At 42.4% G+C, this 14,478-nt stretch overlaps 1 protein-coding gene across 3 annotated transcripts; it reads left to right on the plus strand.

Moving 5' to 3' along the window:
* The first annotated feature begins 6,402 nt into the window (after positions 1 to 6,402).
* nrl (neural retina leucine zipper) lies at positions 6,403 to 14,478 on the plus strand. 3 transcript variants are annotated; one of them, XM_061683889.1, is made up of 5 exons: positions 6,403 to 6,478; positions 8,707 to 9,431; positions 10,876 to 11,157; positions 12,087 to 12,302; positions 13,491 to 14,478. In XM_061683889.1, exons 2-5 carry the CDS (start codon positions 8,853 to 8,855, stop codon positions 13,650 to 13,652), a joined length of 1,239 nt encoding a protein of 412 aa, XP_061539873.1. In that variant the 5' UTR covers positions 6,403 to 6,478; positions 8,707 to 8,852; the 3' UTR covers positions 13,653 to 14,478. The 3 variants fall into 3 exon arrangements, with proteins under 3 accessions (XP_061539873.1, XP_061539874.1, XP_061539875.1); XM_061683890.1 differs by lacking the exon at positions 6,403 to 6,478 and adding an exon at positions 8,079 to 8,574; XM_061683891.1 differs by lacking the exon at positions 6,403 to 6,478 and adding an exon at positions 8,563 to 8,574 and having other exon boundaries at positions 8,669 to 9,431.

The raw sequence follows: 14,478 nt of genomic DNA on the forward strand, positions 1-14,478 counted from the left end.
GGAGGATAAAGTCTGAGGGGTATCAGAGCTTTTAGCGAGGTGACGGGGTCATCTTGTCATTGTCAGGAGGTGGTAGGCTCGCCATTCCTAAAACGGAAGTGAAAGGTGCGAGACGTAAGTACGAAACTGAGCAAGGAGATCCTGGAGCAAGGCGTGTTCGCAAACTCAACAGTAATTAAAGCGACCACAAAAACGTCATACGTAAAACAACATACAAAACAAAACTCTACGGTTCTGTGGTCTTCGACACAGTGAAACGGCGGGGACAATATCGAACATTAGCCGGCATCTTGAAAGAAAACATAAACACAAGTAAGGTAACTTTAACTGTGAGGCAATTTTGTCTTTCTAAGAGGAATACGTCAGGAAAGAGGTTTTAATTCCACCTTAAATTGGTTTTATTTAACAGTATTGTACTTTGACTGTAGCTTATGCCAAATCAACTTAATTGGCTATTTTTTCACTCTTTCAAGTAGCTTTGCATTTTGATTTTGAATACAATACATACCAGGATTTTAGTTGTATTTGAGATTTTCACATTACGCTTTGAAAGAGTTGCACCCACCATGTTTATGGCTGTCAAATGTATTTAAAAGAAAGAAACCGACGCCCACCCAAAAAGGTTTCTAATTGCTTACAGATGCCACAAGATGGCGGCAGCAAAGAACAGTGAATATGCGGCGGTTCACTGTACACCCATGTCGATAATGGGGCTGATTTCGAGCCTGCTAAATCAGCAAAAGTCTGATTGTCTCGGACAGATTATCGTAAGTGATTATCCTGTGGTGCGGGGTGCATTAAGAGGATTTTTTTTTTCTCCCCGATCAGCTAAGAAAAACGCTCGGGACTGAGAATCGTAAATGTTAAACTGTTCAATATTTACGATGGGAACAAGCACAGACTGATTGTGATGTGAAAAGGAATGATATCCGATTCAGCCAGTTACACACATTTCAGCATTTCTTTTCTCCCATGCGATCAAAGTCAGCCAAAGCCCCATTGTCGGACATCTCTAAAAGATTATCCTGTGGTATGCAGTGCGTTAAGAGTCCTTTTTCCTCCTCAGAAAACAGTCCGTTCAACGATCTTAATGTGGGGTGCACACATTTTGATAATCAGGCCGGGTTTAACATTTTTCCCTGGTTCTGATCAAAGTCAGCATAGGCCCGATTGTTGGATGTCTCGAAAATATTATCCTAACCGATTATCCTGCGGTGTGGGGTGCGTTAAGAATGATTTGTCCTCCTTGATCTGTTTCGAAAACAGTCGGGCCAACGCGGGGTACACACATACCGATAATGTTACAAAATTATTTCCCTGGTTCCGATCAAAATCAGCTTAAACCCAATTGTAGGATGTCTCTATTATCTGAATGACTGAACATCTTGTTTGTCCTATGACAAACATCTGGCTTGGAGGAGGGGACTTATCGTTATGTGTGTGATGTGCTGTGTTGATCATCTGTAGTACAACACACACGATAAGATGAGTAAGAAAACGTGATGATTTTTCACTCACGTCGAAATTTAAGATGTTAGAAAATCAGTATCATTATCAAAATCACTAGCAGGCTTAAGCAAGTCTTTATTTTAAATGATCGGCTGTCACATTGTATTTGTACTATACGTGCGATCATTCTAGGATGCACTTGCAGGGCTAATGTGTCTGCAGACGCAAGAGGGATGATGGTGCGTCGGTGGACTATGAGGTAAGTTCCTCTGTGTGCCTCCCACTCTTTTTGTCCCGAACCCTCGCCGGAGGCCCTGTTGGTTTTGCCGCTAAGCTTTCCTCCGGAAACACAAACGATTGCCAGATAAAGAGGTTAAAACATAGAACGAGAGGGCGAGGAGCTCAAAGAAGGGAGCTAACTGGGACTTTTAGCAGAAAATGGTTCTTTGCAAAACATAAGGGCAGTCGCATTTTCACGAGTCAGCAGTTTATTATACAAATCAGATTTGTTTTAAAAAAAAAAAAAAAAAAAAAAACATCATTAACTGCTTAACGAGACACCGGTAAGACACACACAGACTCCGGATTAACAAGTTTAGCTTTTAAGGAGCGCCCAGAAATGCTTGTTGTGCATTTCTCGACTTAGATGGCTTGCAAAGAAACAGAATTAATTGACAGATTTTGAGTCTAACAGAAAGAGGCAGGACAATGGGGGTCGAGGGGGTGTCTCATTTGCGATAACCAAAACAAAGTGCTTTGTGGAGATTCAACCAATCTTCCATACGGAGCCCCGCTCATGTTTTGATGTCTTCAATTACATTTCATAAGCTTCAGACTAAATGTTGTGACAAATTAACACGATGTAAATAAACACATTTTAAATGTTGCTATTTAATTTGATACAACTTTTAAACAATCCAAATGTTTAAACATGTTATTACACTGATCAGATTATTTAGCATCATTCATTCTCAATTATTATTATTACATCATTTGAACAAATTAAATGAAATTGTCAACTGTAGTAGTGCACAACGAAAAAGTATAGGAATGAATTCAAATTCCAATTATTATTTTCAAATTTGGAAATCATTTTATAATTTCTTTCTAAACATTGTTACTCTGAAACAACATTCAAGTAAGAGTTACTGGGTGACGTCTTGGAATTACAAGGACAATATTATATTAGTAGATTAATTTATTTTATTTTAGTCATGTTAGTAAAAGTTAGTTAGTTTCCTTTCTTTCTTTCTTTATTTATTTTTACAAATTAGCCCGACATTATCAAGAGCGATTATCAATTTAGATTATCTTTGACTGTAGAGCGCAATTTCAAAATGGATCTAAACTTAAAGCACTTTGTGAATTAAAGTTGTTCTAATTCAATTGCAAAACTTTTAAATTCTGCAATTTAATGTTACACATACTTAAAATCATTTTTCACTTAACTTTTTAGTAGCATTTTATTATTATATACCTGTAATTGTCTTTCAAATTATATTATGAAATGTCAAGCACAATTTAAAACTTTATGTAAAATTAAATGGCAAAATCTTTTTAAAAAATATCACATTGGATAGCAATTCTTGAATTGTGTACTTAAGTGTATGTTCTATTTTCAGTCAAAATGTATTTTTAATGTATTATTGTTAGAATTAGTATTTTATTTTGAATTGCTTTTTACTTTTTTATTGTCTTAGGCCCACCACCTGTGGGTGGGGCCAAGAGGGTCTGCTGCAGAAGGCGGGGACTTTGGCGGTCCGATCCTAGACTACCGAAGCTGGCTCTAGTGACGTGGGATGTCACCTGTCTAGCAGGGAAGGAGCCTGAGCTGGTGTCCGAGGTCGAGAAGCTCGGACTTGATGTACTGGGGCTTCGATTCGACGCACGGTTTGGGCTCTGGTAGCAGTCCCTCTTGAATGGGTTTGGACTATCTTACACTCCAGAGTTGCCCCCGGTGAGAAGCACTAAGCAGGTGTAGGCCTACTTATTGCCCCCCAGGTTGGTTGGTGCTGTACATTGGGGTCAAGAGGGTATCCTCCCTCCGCCTTGGGATGGGGGACGGTTCCTGTCTGTTGCTTGTGGCTATGCACCCAAGAGCAGCGAAGAGCTCCCACCCCGTTTGAAGTTCTTGGAGGGGGTGCTGGAAAGTACTCCCACTGGACTGTCCCTCGTTCTGCTGGGCAATGTTAATGCTCACATGTTGGGCAAAGACAGTGGGGCCTGAAAGGGTGTGATTGGGAGGAACGGCCTCCCCTGACAAGAACCCAACCGGTGCCCTGTTATTGGACTTCTGTGCTTGTCACAGTTTCTCCACAACAAGCACTCATCAAACATAATTGTGTCCATATGTGCACTTGGCACCAGGACACCCTATGCCGTAGTTCAATGGTCAACTTTGTGGTCGTGTCATCCACTTGCAGCCACATGCCCTGAACACTCGGGTGAAGAGAGGGGTGGAGCAGTCAACCGATCCCCAAATGGTGTCGTGTTTGCGCCGATGGTCGGGGAACATGTCGGTCCAACCTACCAGATCCTAATTTGTCATGAGGGTCTGCTGGAAAGCATCTGGGAGAAGGAGTTTCAACTCCCACCTCCGACAGAACTTTGATCACGTCCCGCAGGAGGCGGGGGACGTCGAGTTCGAGTGGGCCATGTCCCGTGTCGCCGACTACAGCTGTTGCAGTCAGATTGTCTGTGCCGATTATGACGGCTATCCCCAAAACCATTGGCGGACACCAGCGGCGAGGGGGACGTATCAGACCTGTTCATCCTGCGGAACTCCGGTGGCACCAAGTTGGTACCTGCAGGCTAAGCGGAATCCAGCTTAAGCGGTCGCTTCAGCACAACTTGGGCGTGTGGGGAGATGGCTGAAGGTCATGGAGGACGACTTCCAGGTGAATTCTGCTACACCATAAGGCATCTCAGGAAGGGGAAGCAGGGCACCATCAACACTGTGTATAAAGGGGCTGGGGTGCCGCTGACTTCGGCTTGGAACATTGTGAGCTGTGGGTAAAATGATTCAAAGACCTCAGAAATTCCACCAACACGCCTTCTGATGAGGAAGCACAGTCTGGGGATACTAAGGTCTGGGGTTGAAGTTGCCAAGATGGTTAAAAAGCTCCTTAGAGAATGGCCTCAGAGTTCTTAAAGCCTTTGGAAGTTGTTGGTTTGACATGCCCTCTCCAGGTAGGGGATGAGCTCCTGTCCCAAATGGAGAACTTGAAATATCTTGGGGTCTTGTTCCAGAGGGAGGGAGAAATGGCGCAGGAGATCGAGAGGCAGATTGTTGCAGCGTCTTCAGTGATGCGGACCACACACATAAAGATTATGTTCCACTGCCGATCTCGAAATCTTGTGTGATCACATGTGATCTAAAAAAAAAAAAACGAAGAAGAATGAAACACTTCCAGATATACGTCGATGTTTCCCGAGTGTTCCTGAAGGTTGGCGAAGCGGAAGGCATTGTAAAATTGGAATGTTCTCAATAAATGACTTGCTTTAGGAAAATACTTCTTGCCGTATGGGGAACCCACTTTTATACATAAAACGACACCGGGTAAGACATTTTTGTTTTAATTTTCGCTCGTTTCGATATTTGTCAGTCTTGGGTGCTACTTGATTGGTTACATTTTGTGTCACGTCAGCATTCTGGGCGTCATGACTCTGGAGAAGTCGGCATTTCCCACACACGTGAAGAGTTTTGGTTGTAAATTTTCAACACGTTCATTATTTATGATCATCGCCCCCGACCTGTTTTGGACCCTCAAATTGGGACGAATCCACTCTTAACACACATCAGACCTAAGGACAATTTTATAGGATAACCTTATAAGACTTAAGATTGTTTGGCGTTTGACGTGTGACATCAGGAAAGGGCAAAATCAGCCGAAAAACAGGCCGATGGCTTTATGTGTGTATCAGGCCTTGGAGGTAGGGGAAGTGGTCTGAGTAGGGCCTCTGCTCCTCCACATTGAGAGAAGCCAGATGAGGTGTCTTTGGCATCTGGTCAAGATGCCTCCTGGAGGCCCAGAGGATGACCCAAAACACATTAATTGCAATGAATATGTTGTGCATATCCATGATATAAAAACATTGCTGCAGATTTGAACGAACCAAACACATGAGATGAGATGAGGCCAGAGTGCAGTAGCTGCAAGTGTCCACCCTGAGGCGACGCTGAGTCGATTTTTACCACGGTCCCAAACCAAAGACAAGCGTGAGTGACAAGTGTGTCAGGATTGCAAAAAAAAAAAAAAAGCAGCATTGTGTGTGTGTGTGTGTGTGTGTGTGTGTGTGAGTGTGTGTAACATGTAAATGGGAAGTGCGTGTATATGCGTGGGTTTGTGTGTATGTTTCATATATAACATGTATGTATATGTATGTGTGTGTTTTGTGTTTGTTGGTCCACTTTAATGTGGTGTTTGTGTGTGTATGAGGTTTTGTATGTCCGTAATTTAGCATATTGTGTGTGTGTGTGTGTGTGTGTGTGTGTGCGTGTGCGTGTGCGCGCGTGCATTTTTCAGTCGACCTGTATGTAACATATAACTGTAAACTGTGTGTGTGTGTGTTAACAAGTGTGTGTATATGTATTGTCTGACAGGTAGTCAGATAACCTAAAAAAAAAAAAAAAAAAAAAAAAAAAAAAAACGCGCAGCAAAGAGAGACAGGCCGACACAGGGAATGAGAAAAACAGCGTGGGAAGGGGGGAGTACTGGTATGGTTGGGGGCACATGCCAGTGAACTATGTGAGGGGACGCGGCGACTGGGGGGTGGGGGGTGCGAGGGGATGTCGGATTGTTGCAAACAGGGATTTGCATCAGTGGGGAAAGAAAGGAAGGGGGCAGTGGCACTGACTGACAGAGCGCTATAGACACTCACACGCTCACACACTCACACACACTCAGTGTCCTCCTGTCAGTCACGCAGTCGGTGCGTCCACTCTTTTTTTTTTGTGTGTGTCTGTGTGTGTGCGTGTGTGTGTGCCGTCATGTCGACCGCAGCTCATCGTCCATCTCTATGACTGACGGTAAGTTCATCTCATACTTTTTTTCATCTGTGTTTGTGGAAACAGTTCGCGTGTGCACGTGCGTGTGCGTGTGCGTGTGTGTGTGTGTGATGATGGAGGCCTCCACCGACCACTGTGTGGCTCATTTGTGACCGTAGGGGTCCCAACTAATGAGGTGTACCGCAGAGGCGCAAGTCAAAGGTGTATTTTCTTTTTAATTACACATTCATTTTGATCACAGTCAATACATACGAAGGCCTGTAATTAGCGAGCACGTAGTGAAGCTCTCACATGCTTGAATGAGGCCTGACGAGAAATATACATGACAGCCAATGAGAAAATAGTTCTTAAATAACATCAACCTGACTAGGATTCTTTAACGCTAATTTTCCAAGTTCATAGGTCCGTGTGACCCGCTGTTCATGAAACTCTCATGCTTTTGGTCTTTGGTACACCAAATATATTCATGCATCAATTTGACCTGTTATTACTGGGGAACATGTTTTTGTTCTGCATTTAAAAATACACTGCAGTTATTAAAAACAGGCATCTTCTGTAATTTATAATGTTTTCATACAACAATTGCACTGTAATTAGTGAAAATGAAAACAGGAATCCATATTTAAAAAATGCATTTTCATTTGTGAAAAAAAGCAGGCACTTGCTACAATTTAGTAAAATATAATACAATTGTTTTTTTCAAATAAAAATGCAAATTCAATTTATTGTATTATTTAAAAAAAAATAGAAAATAGAATAGAATACTTTTAATCCTCTTTTTATTTTATTTATATTTTCTACATTTTAAAAATATTAATATTGGTCAATCTGACCCGCACCATAACAGGAGGGTTAAAGAATGTGAAAATAATGTAGTTGTTTGAAATTGTGGCGACCTAAACGTGTGCTGGTGCTCTTGTTGAAAGTGTCCGTTGTGGATTAAGAGTCTGACGTTAATTGGATTTGGCCTGTGAGACTTGTGAATCTTTGTGTCAAAAATGATTAGGCTCGCTGAGTTATCGCCCTCCACAATACATCTATTAGTGTGTGTCATCAATGGTCACTAAACTATACTTTTAAACCTTAAAAAGTACAATTTAATATTCATTCATTTGTTTCAAGAACATCGATTTGGATTACATTTGTTAATGAGAAGTTTTCTATGGTTGACAAAGCATGTACAAAAGCTGTATTTTTTTGTTTGTTTGAAAAACTGACTGTTAATAGTATGTAAAAGCTCTTAAGTCAAAATTGTATTTTTCATGGTCAAGTATAGTTATTATTGTTGTTGTTATCCACAAATGGTCATTATTACAAAATAAAACGTTCAACTGTCAAATTCCAATTACTTCCTGAACAGAAAAATGAGTTTTCGTGGTTGAATATGAATAATCTCAAAGATCTGTATAAAACGGTAAATTTAGTTTACAATGTCTCATTCCTTTTAGAAATCTCGGAAATTGAAAGAGTATGGATTAAAGCACTCCATGAAGCTTGAGCTCCGTCTTCCTCCCATATTACAAAAACTTGTATGTGTGTTAGGTTCACTGAAGACGATAAACCACAGGTGTCAAACTCAAGGCCCGGGGCCAGATACGGCCCACCACATTATTATGTGTGGCCCACCAAAGACCAAAGACAATCATGTGCGTCAACTTCCGTGATTCCTGCTAAAATCTCTACAAATATTTCAGATTGTCATATGTAGTAAATGATAACGTTACAATACAATATTGCAAGTATTTTTTTTTGGGGGGGGGGGCTACCAAACCCCTTTTTACAGCAACTTCAACAATAGTTAAACTATTATCCTTGACTTCTGATTTCAAAACTAGTTAACCATCAATTTGTTGTGTATACGGAATAACACGATGAGGTGATGAAACATTTTTATGGTTTCACAGTCATACCGGCCCTCTGAGAAAAACAGAAACTACAACTACTGTGGCCCGCGACAAAAATGTGTTTGACAACCCCTGCTCTGAATTGTCCATTGGTGTGAATATGAGTTTGAATGCTTGTTTGACGAAATGTGTGGATGGATGGATGGACGGATGGATCGGTGGATGGATGGATAGGTGGACAGTGGGCAGGCAGATGGAACGATCGATTGGCAGGTGGGTGGTTGGCTGGATTGGACAGATGGATGGATGGATCAGTTGATGAAACATAATTGTGTCCATGGATTAAATGCTGCGTTCCTGGAAACAGAACTTGTTAATTTATCATTCCCTGCCTACTGACTCCAGGACCAGAGAGACAGACACACGGACACAAGGAATCCCGCTTGGAAATAGAGGAAGCTCCTCACTCTGCCTACTTGTCGCTGCCGTCTATGAGCCGCCCTGAGGCTCCCCGGTGGATTTCCCAGCATTCCTGACAGACAGCAGATATCATGTCCTCACCCTCCCTCCCCATGAACTCCCTCCCCCCCAGCCCGCTGGCCATGGAGTACCTCAACGACTTTGACCTCCTCAAGTTCGAGGTGAAACCCGACACGCCGCCGCTCTCCACTCAATGCGGGTACCCCAAATCGGGCGGCTCGCCGTACGCCGGGCACCCTCCCCCGGACTCCAGCCTGAGTTCCAGCCCTTACGACTCTCTGCCGCCCTCGCCGACCCTGAGCGACGCCCACCCACCGCCGTCGGGCTCGTCATCGCTGTCCTCCTCGTCGTCCTCCATCTCCTTCCCGCTCTCCGGCTTCACGTCCAGCATCAATTCCGCCGGATCTCAGGGGAACGCGGACGGCAGCCCGGGCCACGCCGGCCACCCTCATGGCCCCGGCCCGGCCTCGCTGGAGGATCTGATCTGGTTCGCGGCCCTGCAGCAGCAGTTTGGTGGCGAGCTCCCGGGGCCCGCCACCCTCCTGGGCGCCCTGGGCGACAGAGACAGGGTGCCGGTCAACGGCTTCCTGGGCTGCGAGGATGCCGTGGAGGCTTTGCTGAACTCGGCTGCTGCAGCCGTCACCTCCCAGGTACGAAACCGGGTCTACTCCAACGATCATCCTTCTTTTTTGATGCAGCCATTGTCACCATGCATAGACAGATGGATGGATGATGGATGAATTGATAACACATGATGAATGGATGGATATTGGATGATAAATGATGGATGGATGGATGGATGGATGGATGATGATGATGGATGATGATGGATGATGATGGATGGATGGATGGATGGTGGATAATGGACGATAGATGATTGATGGATGATAGCTGATTGATGGATGGTGGATGGATGGATAGATAATGGAGGATGGATGAATAGATGGATAATGAATGATAGATGATGGATGGATGTATTGATGGATTATGGATGTATGTATGCATGATAATAGATGGATGATAGCTGAATGGGTGATGGATGGAGGATGGATAGATTGATAATGGATGGATGATAGAGGATGGATGGATAGATAATGGAGGATGGATGAATAGATGGATAATGAATGATAGATGATGGATGGATGTATTGATGGATTATGGATGTATGTATGCATGATAATAGATGGATGATAGCTGAATGGGTGATGGATGGAGGATGGATAGATTGATAATGGATGGATGATAGAGGATGGATGGTAGATATATGGATTGATAACACATGATGAATGGATGGATATTGGATGATAAATGATGGATGGATGGATGGATGGATGGATGGGTAGATGATTGATGGATGGTGGATGGATGGATGGGTGGATAATGGAGGATGGATGAATAGATGGATAATGAATGATAGCTGATGGATGGATGTATTGATGGATTATGGATGTATGTATGCATGACAACAGATGGATGATAGCTGAATGGGTGATGGATGGAGGATAGATAGCTTGATAATGGATGGATGATAGAGGATGGATGGTAGATGGATGGATTGATAACACATGATGTATGGATGGATATTGGATGATAAATGATGGATGGATGGCTGGATGGATGGATGGATGATAGATGATTGATGAATGGTGGATGGATGGATGAATGGATGGATGGTTGGATAATGGATAACAGATGATGGATGAATTGATGGATAATGGATGATATATGATGGATGGTTGTATTGATGGATGGATGGATGGATGCATGGATGATAGATGATTGATGGGTGGTGAATAGATATATGGATAATGGATGGATGATAGCGGATGGACGGTGGATAGATGATGGATCGATGGATAGAAAGACAGAAAAATAGACAGACCATCAGATAAAGAGCGATGGATGGAGGCCTGGATGGACTGATAGATAGATAGATAGATAGATAGATAGATAGATAGATAGATAGATAGATAGATAGATAGATAGATAGATAGATAGATAGATAGATAGATAGTATAAACAGTAGTATAAACAGATAGTACAAACATGTATCGTAAAAAAAAGAGTACAGTACGAATACTTCTCCTCCTTCAGTTTCCAGGTCTTTCTCAGAGCTCCAGCGGCGCCCTGGGAGACTCGGGCAGCGACAGCGGCGCCGACGTCTCCTGCCCCAAGGGCGGCGACATGTGCCACCGACCGCTCGTCTTCCTGTCCAACCCCTCGCTCCCCAACGCCGCCGTGTCCGTCGGGTCAGCTCCCTACCCGCAACCCCTCAGCCCCCAGGGTCGCCTGGCCCCCCACCAGCATCACCACCACCAGCACCACCTCCACCACACCATGCACGGCGGCCATCACCATCATCATCAAGTCGCTCAGGTGGGCCTCACAAAACATTTGACGGTATCATAGAGTAAAACGTGAGTACACCGCTTACATTGGATCACTTTGGGCACAGTTTGAATATTTTCACGAAGGGGTGTACTCACTTTTGTTGCCAGCAGTTTAGACATAGATGGCTGTGTGTTAAGTTATTTTGATGGAACGGTAAATTCACACTGACATACATGCTATACGCTGACTACTTTACATTGTAGGAAAGTGTCATTTTTTTAGTGTTGTCCCATGAAAAGATATAATTATATATTTTTTCAATGTTAGGCGTGTACCCACTTTTGTAAAATACTCTTGCATTGGTAATTGACTTTTTTGGTATGTATGCCGACAAGAGTTCTGTTTGATTTTTTGGTTAGGCAACTGCACTTATTCTCTGTTGGCGTCTTGTCAAACCAAGAAAATGGAGTGTTTGCGCATTCCTAATTCATCTTGAAAAGTTTTATTTTTCAAAATCTTAGGACTTATTTATCTCTAAAAATTACACCACAGTTCCAAAAGAGTTTATTGGCCGACGATGAACTGTGACATCCTAAATACTCTAGAGTCTTCGATAGTTCCTCTTAATATACCAAATAAAATGTTGCGATTGAAATACTAGCGTTTGGGTGTTACACTTGGTTGTCTTGGCGGACCTCTTTGAGCTCCATGTGGAGCGCAGTTCGAGCTTATATTAATATCTGCTATTATTGCCTTGCGTAATCCCGATAACTGTCATCCACATTTATGTCAGATTACATGACAGATTAAGGGACATGTGCCTGTGAAAATGCCCCCCCCCCCCCCCCACCACCACCAACTAACATCCACCATGACACTGTAACATAAATGCAAATTGTCAAATATTATTGTTGATAAAAGTCACAGTTCTTCTTATTTTTTTTTTTTTTTTTTTACCATGGTGCGTTTTGCAGTGCGGCGGGAACGATCGCTTCTCCGACGAGCAGCTGGTGAGCCTGTCGGTGCGCGAGCTCAATCGCCACCTGCGCGGCGTCAGCAAGGACGAGGTGGTGCGCCTCAAGCAGAAGCGGCGCACCCTCAAGAACCGCGGCTACGCCCAGTCGTGCCGCTACAAGCGTTTGCAGCACCGCCACGCCCTGGAGTCGGAGAAACACGTGCTCACGCAACAGGTACCTAGACGGAGCTCACTTACGACAATTTAGGAGGATATTGTACTTTGTACGATTCCATCCAATCAATGGGGAATAACAGGTGTATTACAGTATACAATTTTGTGAGATTCCACCCCCCCCAAAAAATGCACCGTAATTAGTAAAAAAAGAGAAATGTCCATATTTTCTATGCAAACAAATTAAGACTGGGGGGGGGGGAATCGACTTAAAAATAGGTTGACGCAGAATTTCTGCCTCGAAGCTCCGTCGGGACCACAAAAAAAAAGATTAAAAAAAACGGAACTATATTTGCGCCACCGTAACCAATGTTTCACACAGACATTTATTGCAGACGGACGCAGTGTTGGGCCATTGATACATTTTGTCAAAGAACAACAGAGGAGCGTCTGTAATTGATTTTAAAGAAATTTATTAGATGTGTAATGTACATATAACACGATGTATGAGTGAGCTGAATGGTAGTTAGCATTTATTAGTGCTAGTGCACTAATGCTAATCGGGAATGCTAACAGTTCAGCAAAGGCTGATTTTTTTGTCTAATTAATAGAAATAAAAAAGATTGAGCCCACCCCCACGCCGCCCAAAACAATTTTTTTTATTTATTTAATTTATTTTTTTATTTTTTCAGCGCTCACTCAAGTACTTTACAAAATATCCATAGGATAATCAATTCCCAAAAGATTTGATCGTGACAGCCCTAAAAAAATATTCACTCTACTTAGTGGTTTCCTATCCAAAATATCCGCTGTAGGAAGTGGCAAAAAAGGCATATTCTACAATTTAGTAGGATTAGTCATTTATTTAAAAAGGGTCCCATTCAACTATTTACTAGTGTTACATCAGGGGTCACCACAATGAGTCATTTGTAAAATAAATAAATAAATAAATGAATACTTCATATTGTCCAATTGAGCGTGAAAACAAAAATGCACTGATTAGTGTAAAAAAGCCATTCTCCAGGCCAAAAATGTCCGACTTCCTGTGCATTTTACAGCATGGCTTCTTGAGACTTTTTCTGGACATCTGATCATGTTGGACCTACCTACCGGATTTGATGTTGCTCAGTAACTCTGTATACCAGGGCTGAATTTTGAAATACGTCCAGGGATGTCATGTCCAAACATTTATGGAGTTCAAGTCTTGCAGGATTTTCTAACTGTCCTGTCTTGTCTTTTCCCTCCTCAGCTGGAGCAGCTTCAGTGCGATCTGACTCGGGTGTTGCGGGAGCGAGACGCCTACAAGGCCCGCTACGAGAAGCTCCTTAGCGCCAACCAAGCCGAAGCTCAGACTGTCCGCGGCAGCAACAGCAGCAGCCAGCCTTCACCGCCCCCCGACTTCTTCCTCTGAGGTGACCCCCGCCCCCACAACCTGGGAGAGGGAAAGAAAAGAGCCAACAAGAAGCAAACATGGATGTTTGTGACAGTTCATTAGTTGGGTTTGCTGCTTGGACTCACTTTGACTACACTGTGAATTATAGTTGCACTCGCTTTCGGGTACAGCAGTGCAACTGTGGACAGGGAGATGGTACACTATTTGGACAAAAGTCTTGGGACACACCTCTTCATTCATTCAATCAATTCATCAATCAGAGGTTGGATCATGAAGTTGCAATATTATGCGGAAATTGTTCCAGTGTTGTGAGAATACTTTTGTAATATTACAGGGGAAAAAAACAATGACAAGGATCAAAAAAATATTAAAAACATTTTAAGTCATATTTTTTGCGAATTATGAATATTAGTTTGTCCTCGTAAAATTATTTTTATGTAATATTCTGACTATTTTCTCAATATTCCAGTGTATTCTGGTGAAATTGCACATTGTTTAATCCAATATTACGACTCTATTCTCATATTCAGACTACATTTCCAATTTTTAGATATTACGACTTTTGATCTTTTTTCTCAAAATGTCCTTTTTCTTCATTCAACATCACGTTTTTATTCTCATATAATTCAGATTTAATTACCATTATGTGATTACAACTTTTTTCTATTTTTCTCAACGTCACGACTCTATTCTCAAAAGATTCATATTGTAAAAGTTTAAATACAATAATAGGACTTTAAAAATCTCAAGTAAAATGTTGCTTTATTCGCGCAATCTCAATCTGTTTTTCATTAAATTACACACAGAAAGTCAATTGAATATGATGACTTTATTCGAATAAAAT

Source organism: Phycodurus eques, chromosome 8 (genome assembly GCF_024500275.1).
Source record: "Phycodurus eques isolate BA_2022a chromosome 8, UOR_Pequ_1.1, whole genome shotgun sequence".
Lineage (NCBI taxonomy): Eukaryota > Metazoa > Chordata > Actinopteri > Syngnathiformes > Syngnathidae > Phycodurus > Phycodurus eques.

Excerpts from the sequence above, each read along its gene's own strand:
- nrl (XM_061683889.1), top strand. The coding sequence starts at position 8,853 with ATGTCCTCACCCTCCCTCCCCATGAACTCCCTCCCCCCCAGCCCGCTG. Across the intron at positions 9,432-10,875 it reads CTGCAGCCGTCACCTCCCAG|TTTCCAGGTCTTTCTCAGAG; the intron begins GTACGAAACCGG and ends CTCCTCCTTCAG. Across the intron at positions 12,303-13,490 it reads AACACGTGCTCACGCAACAG|CTGGAGCAGCTTCAGTGCGA; the intron begins GTACCTAGACGG and ends TTCCCTCCTCAG.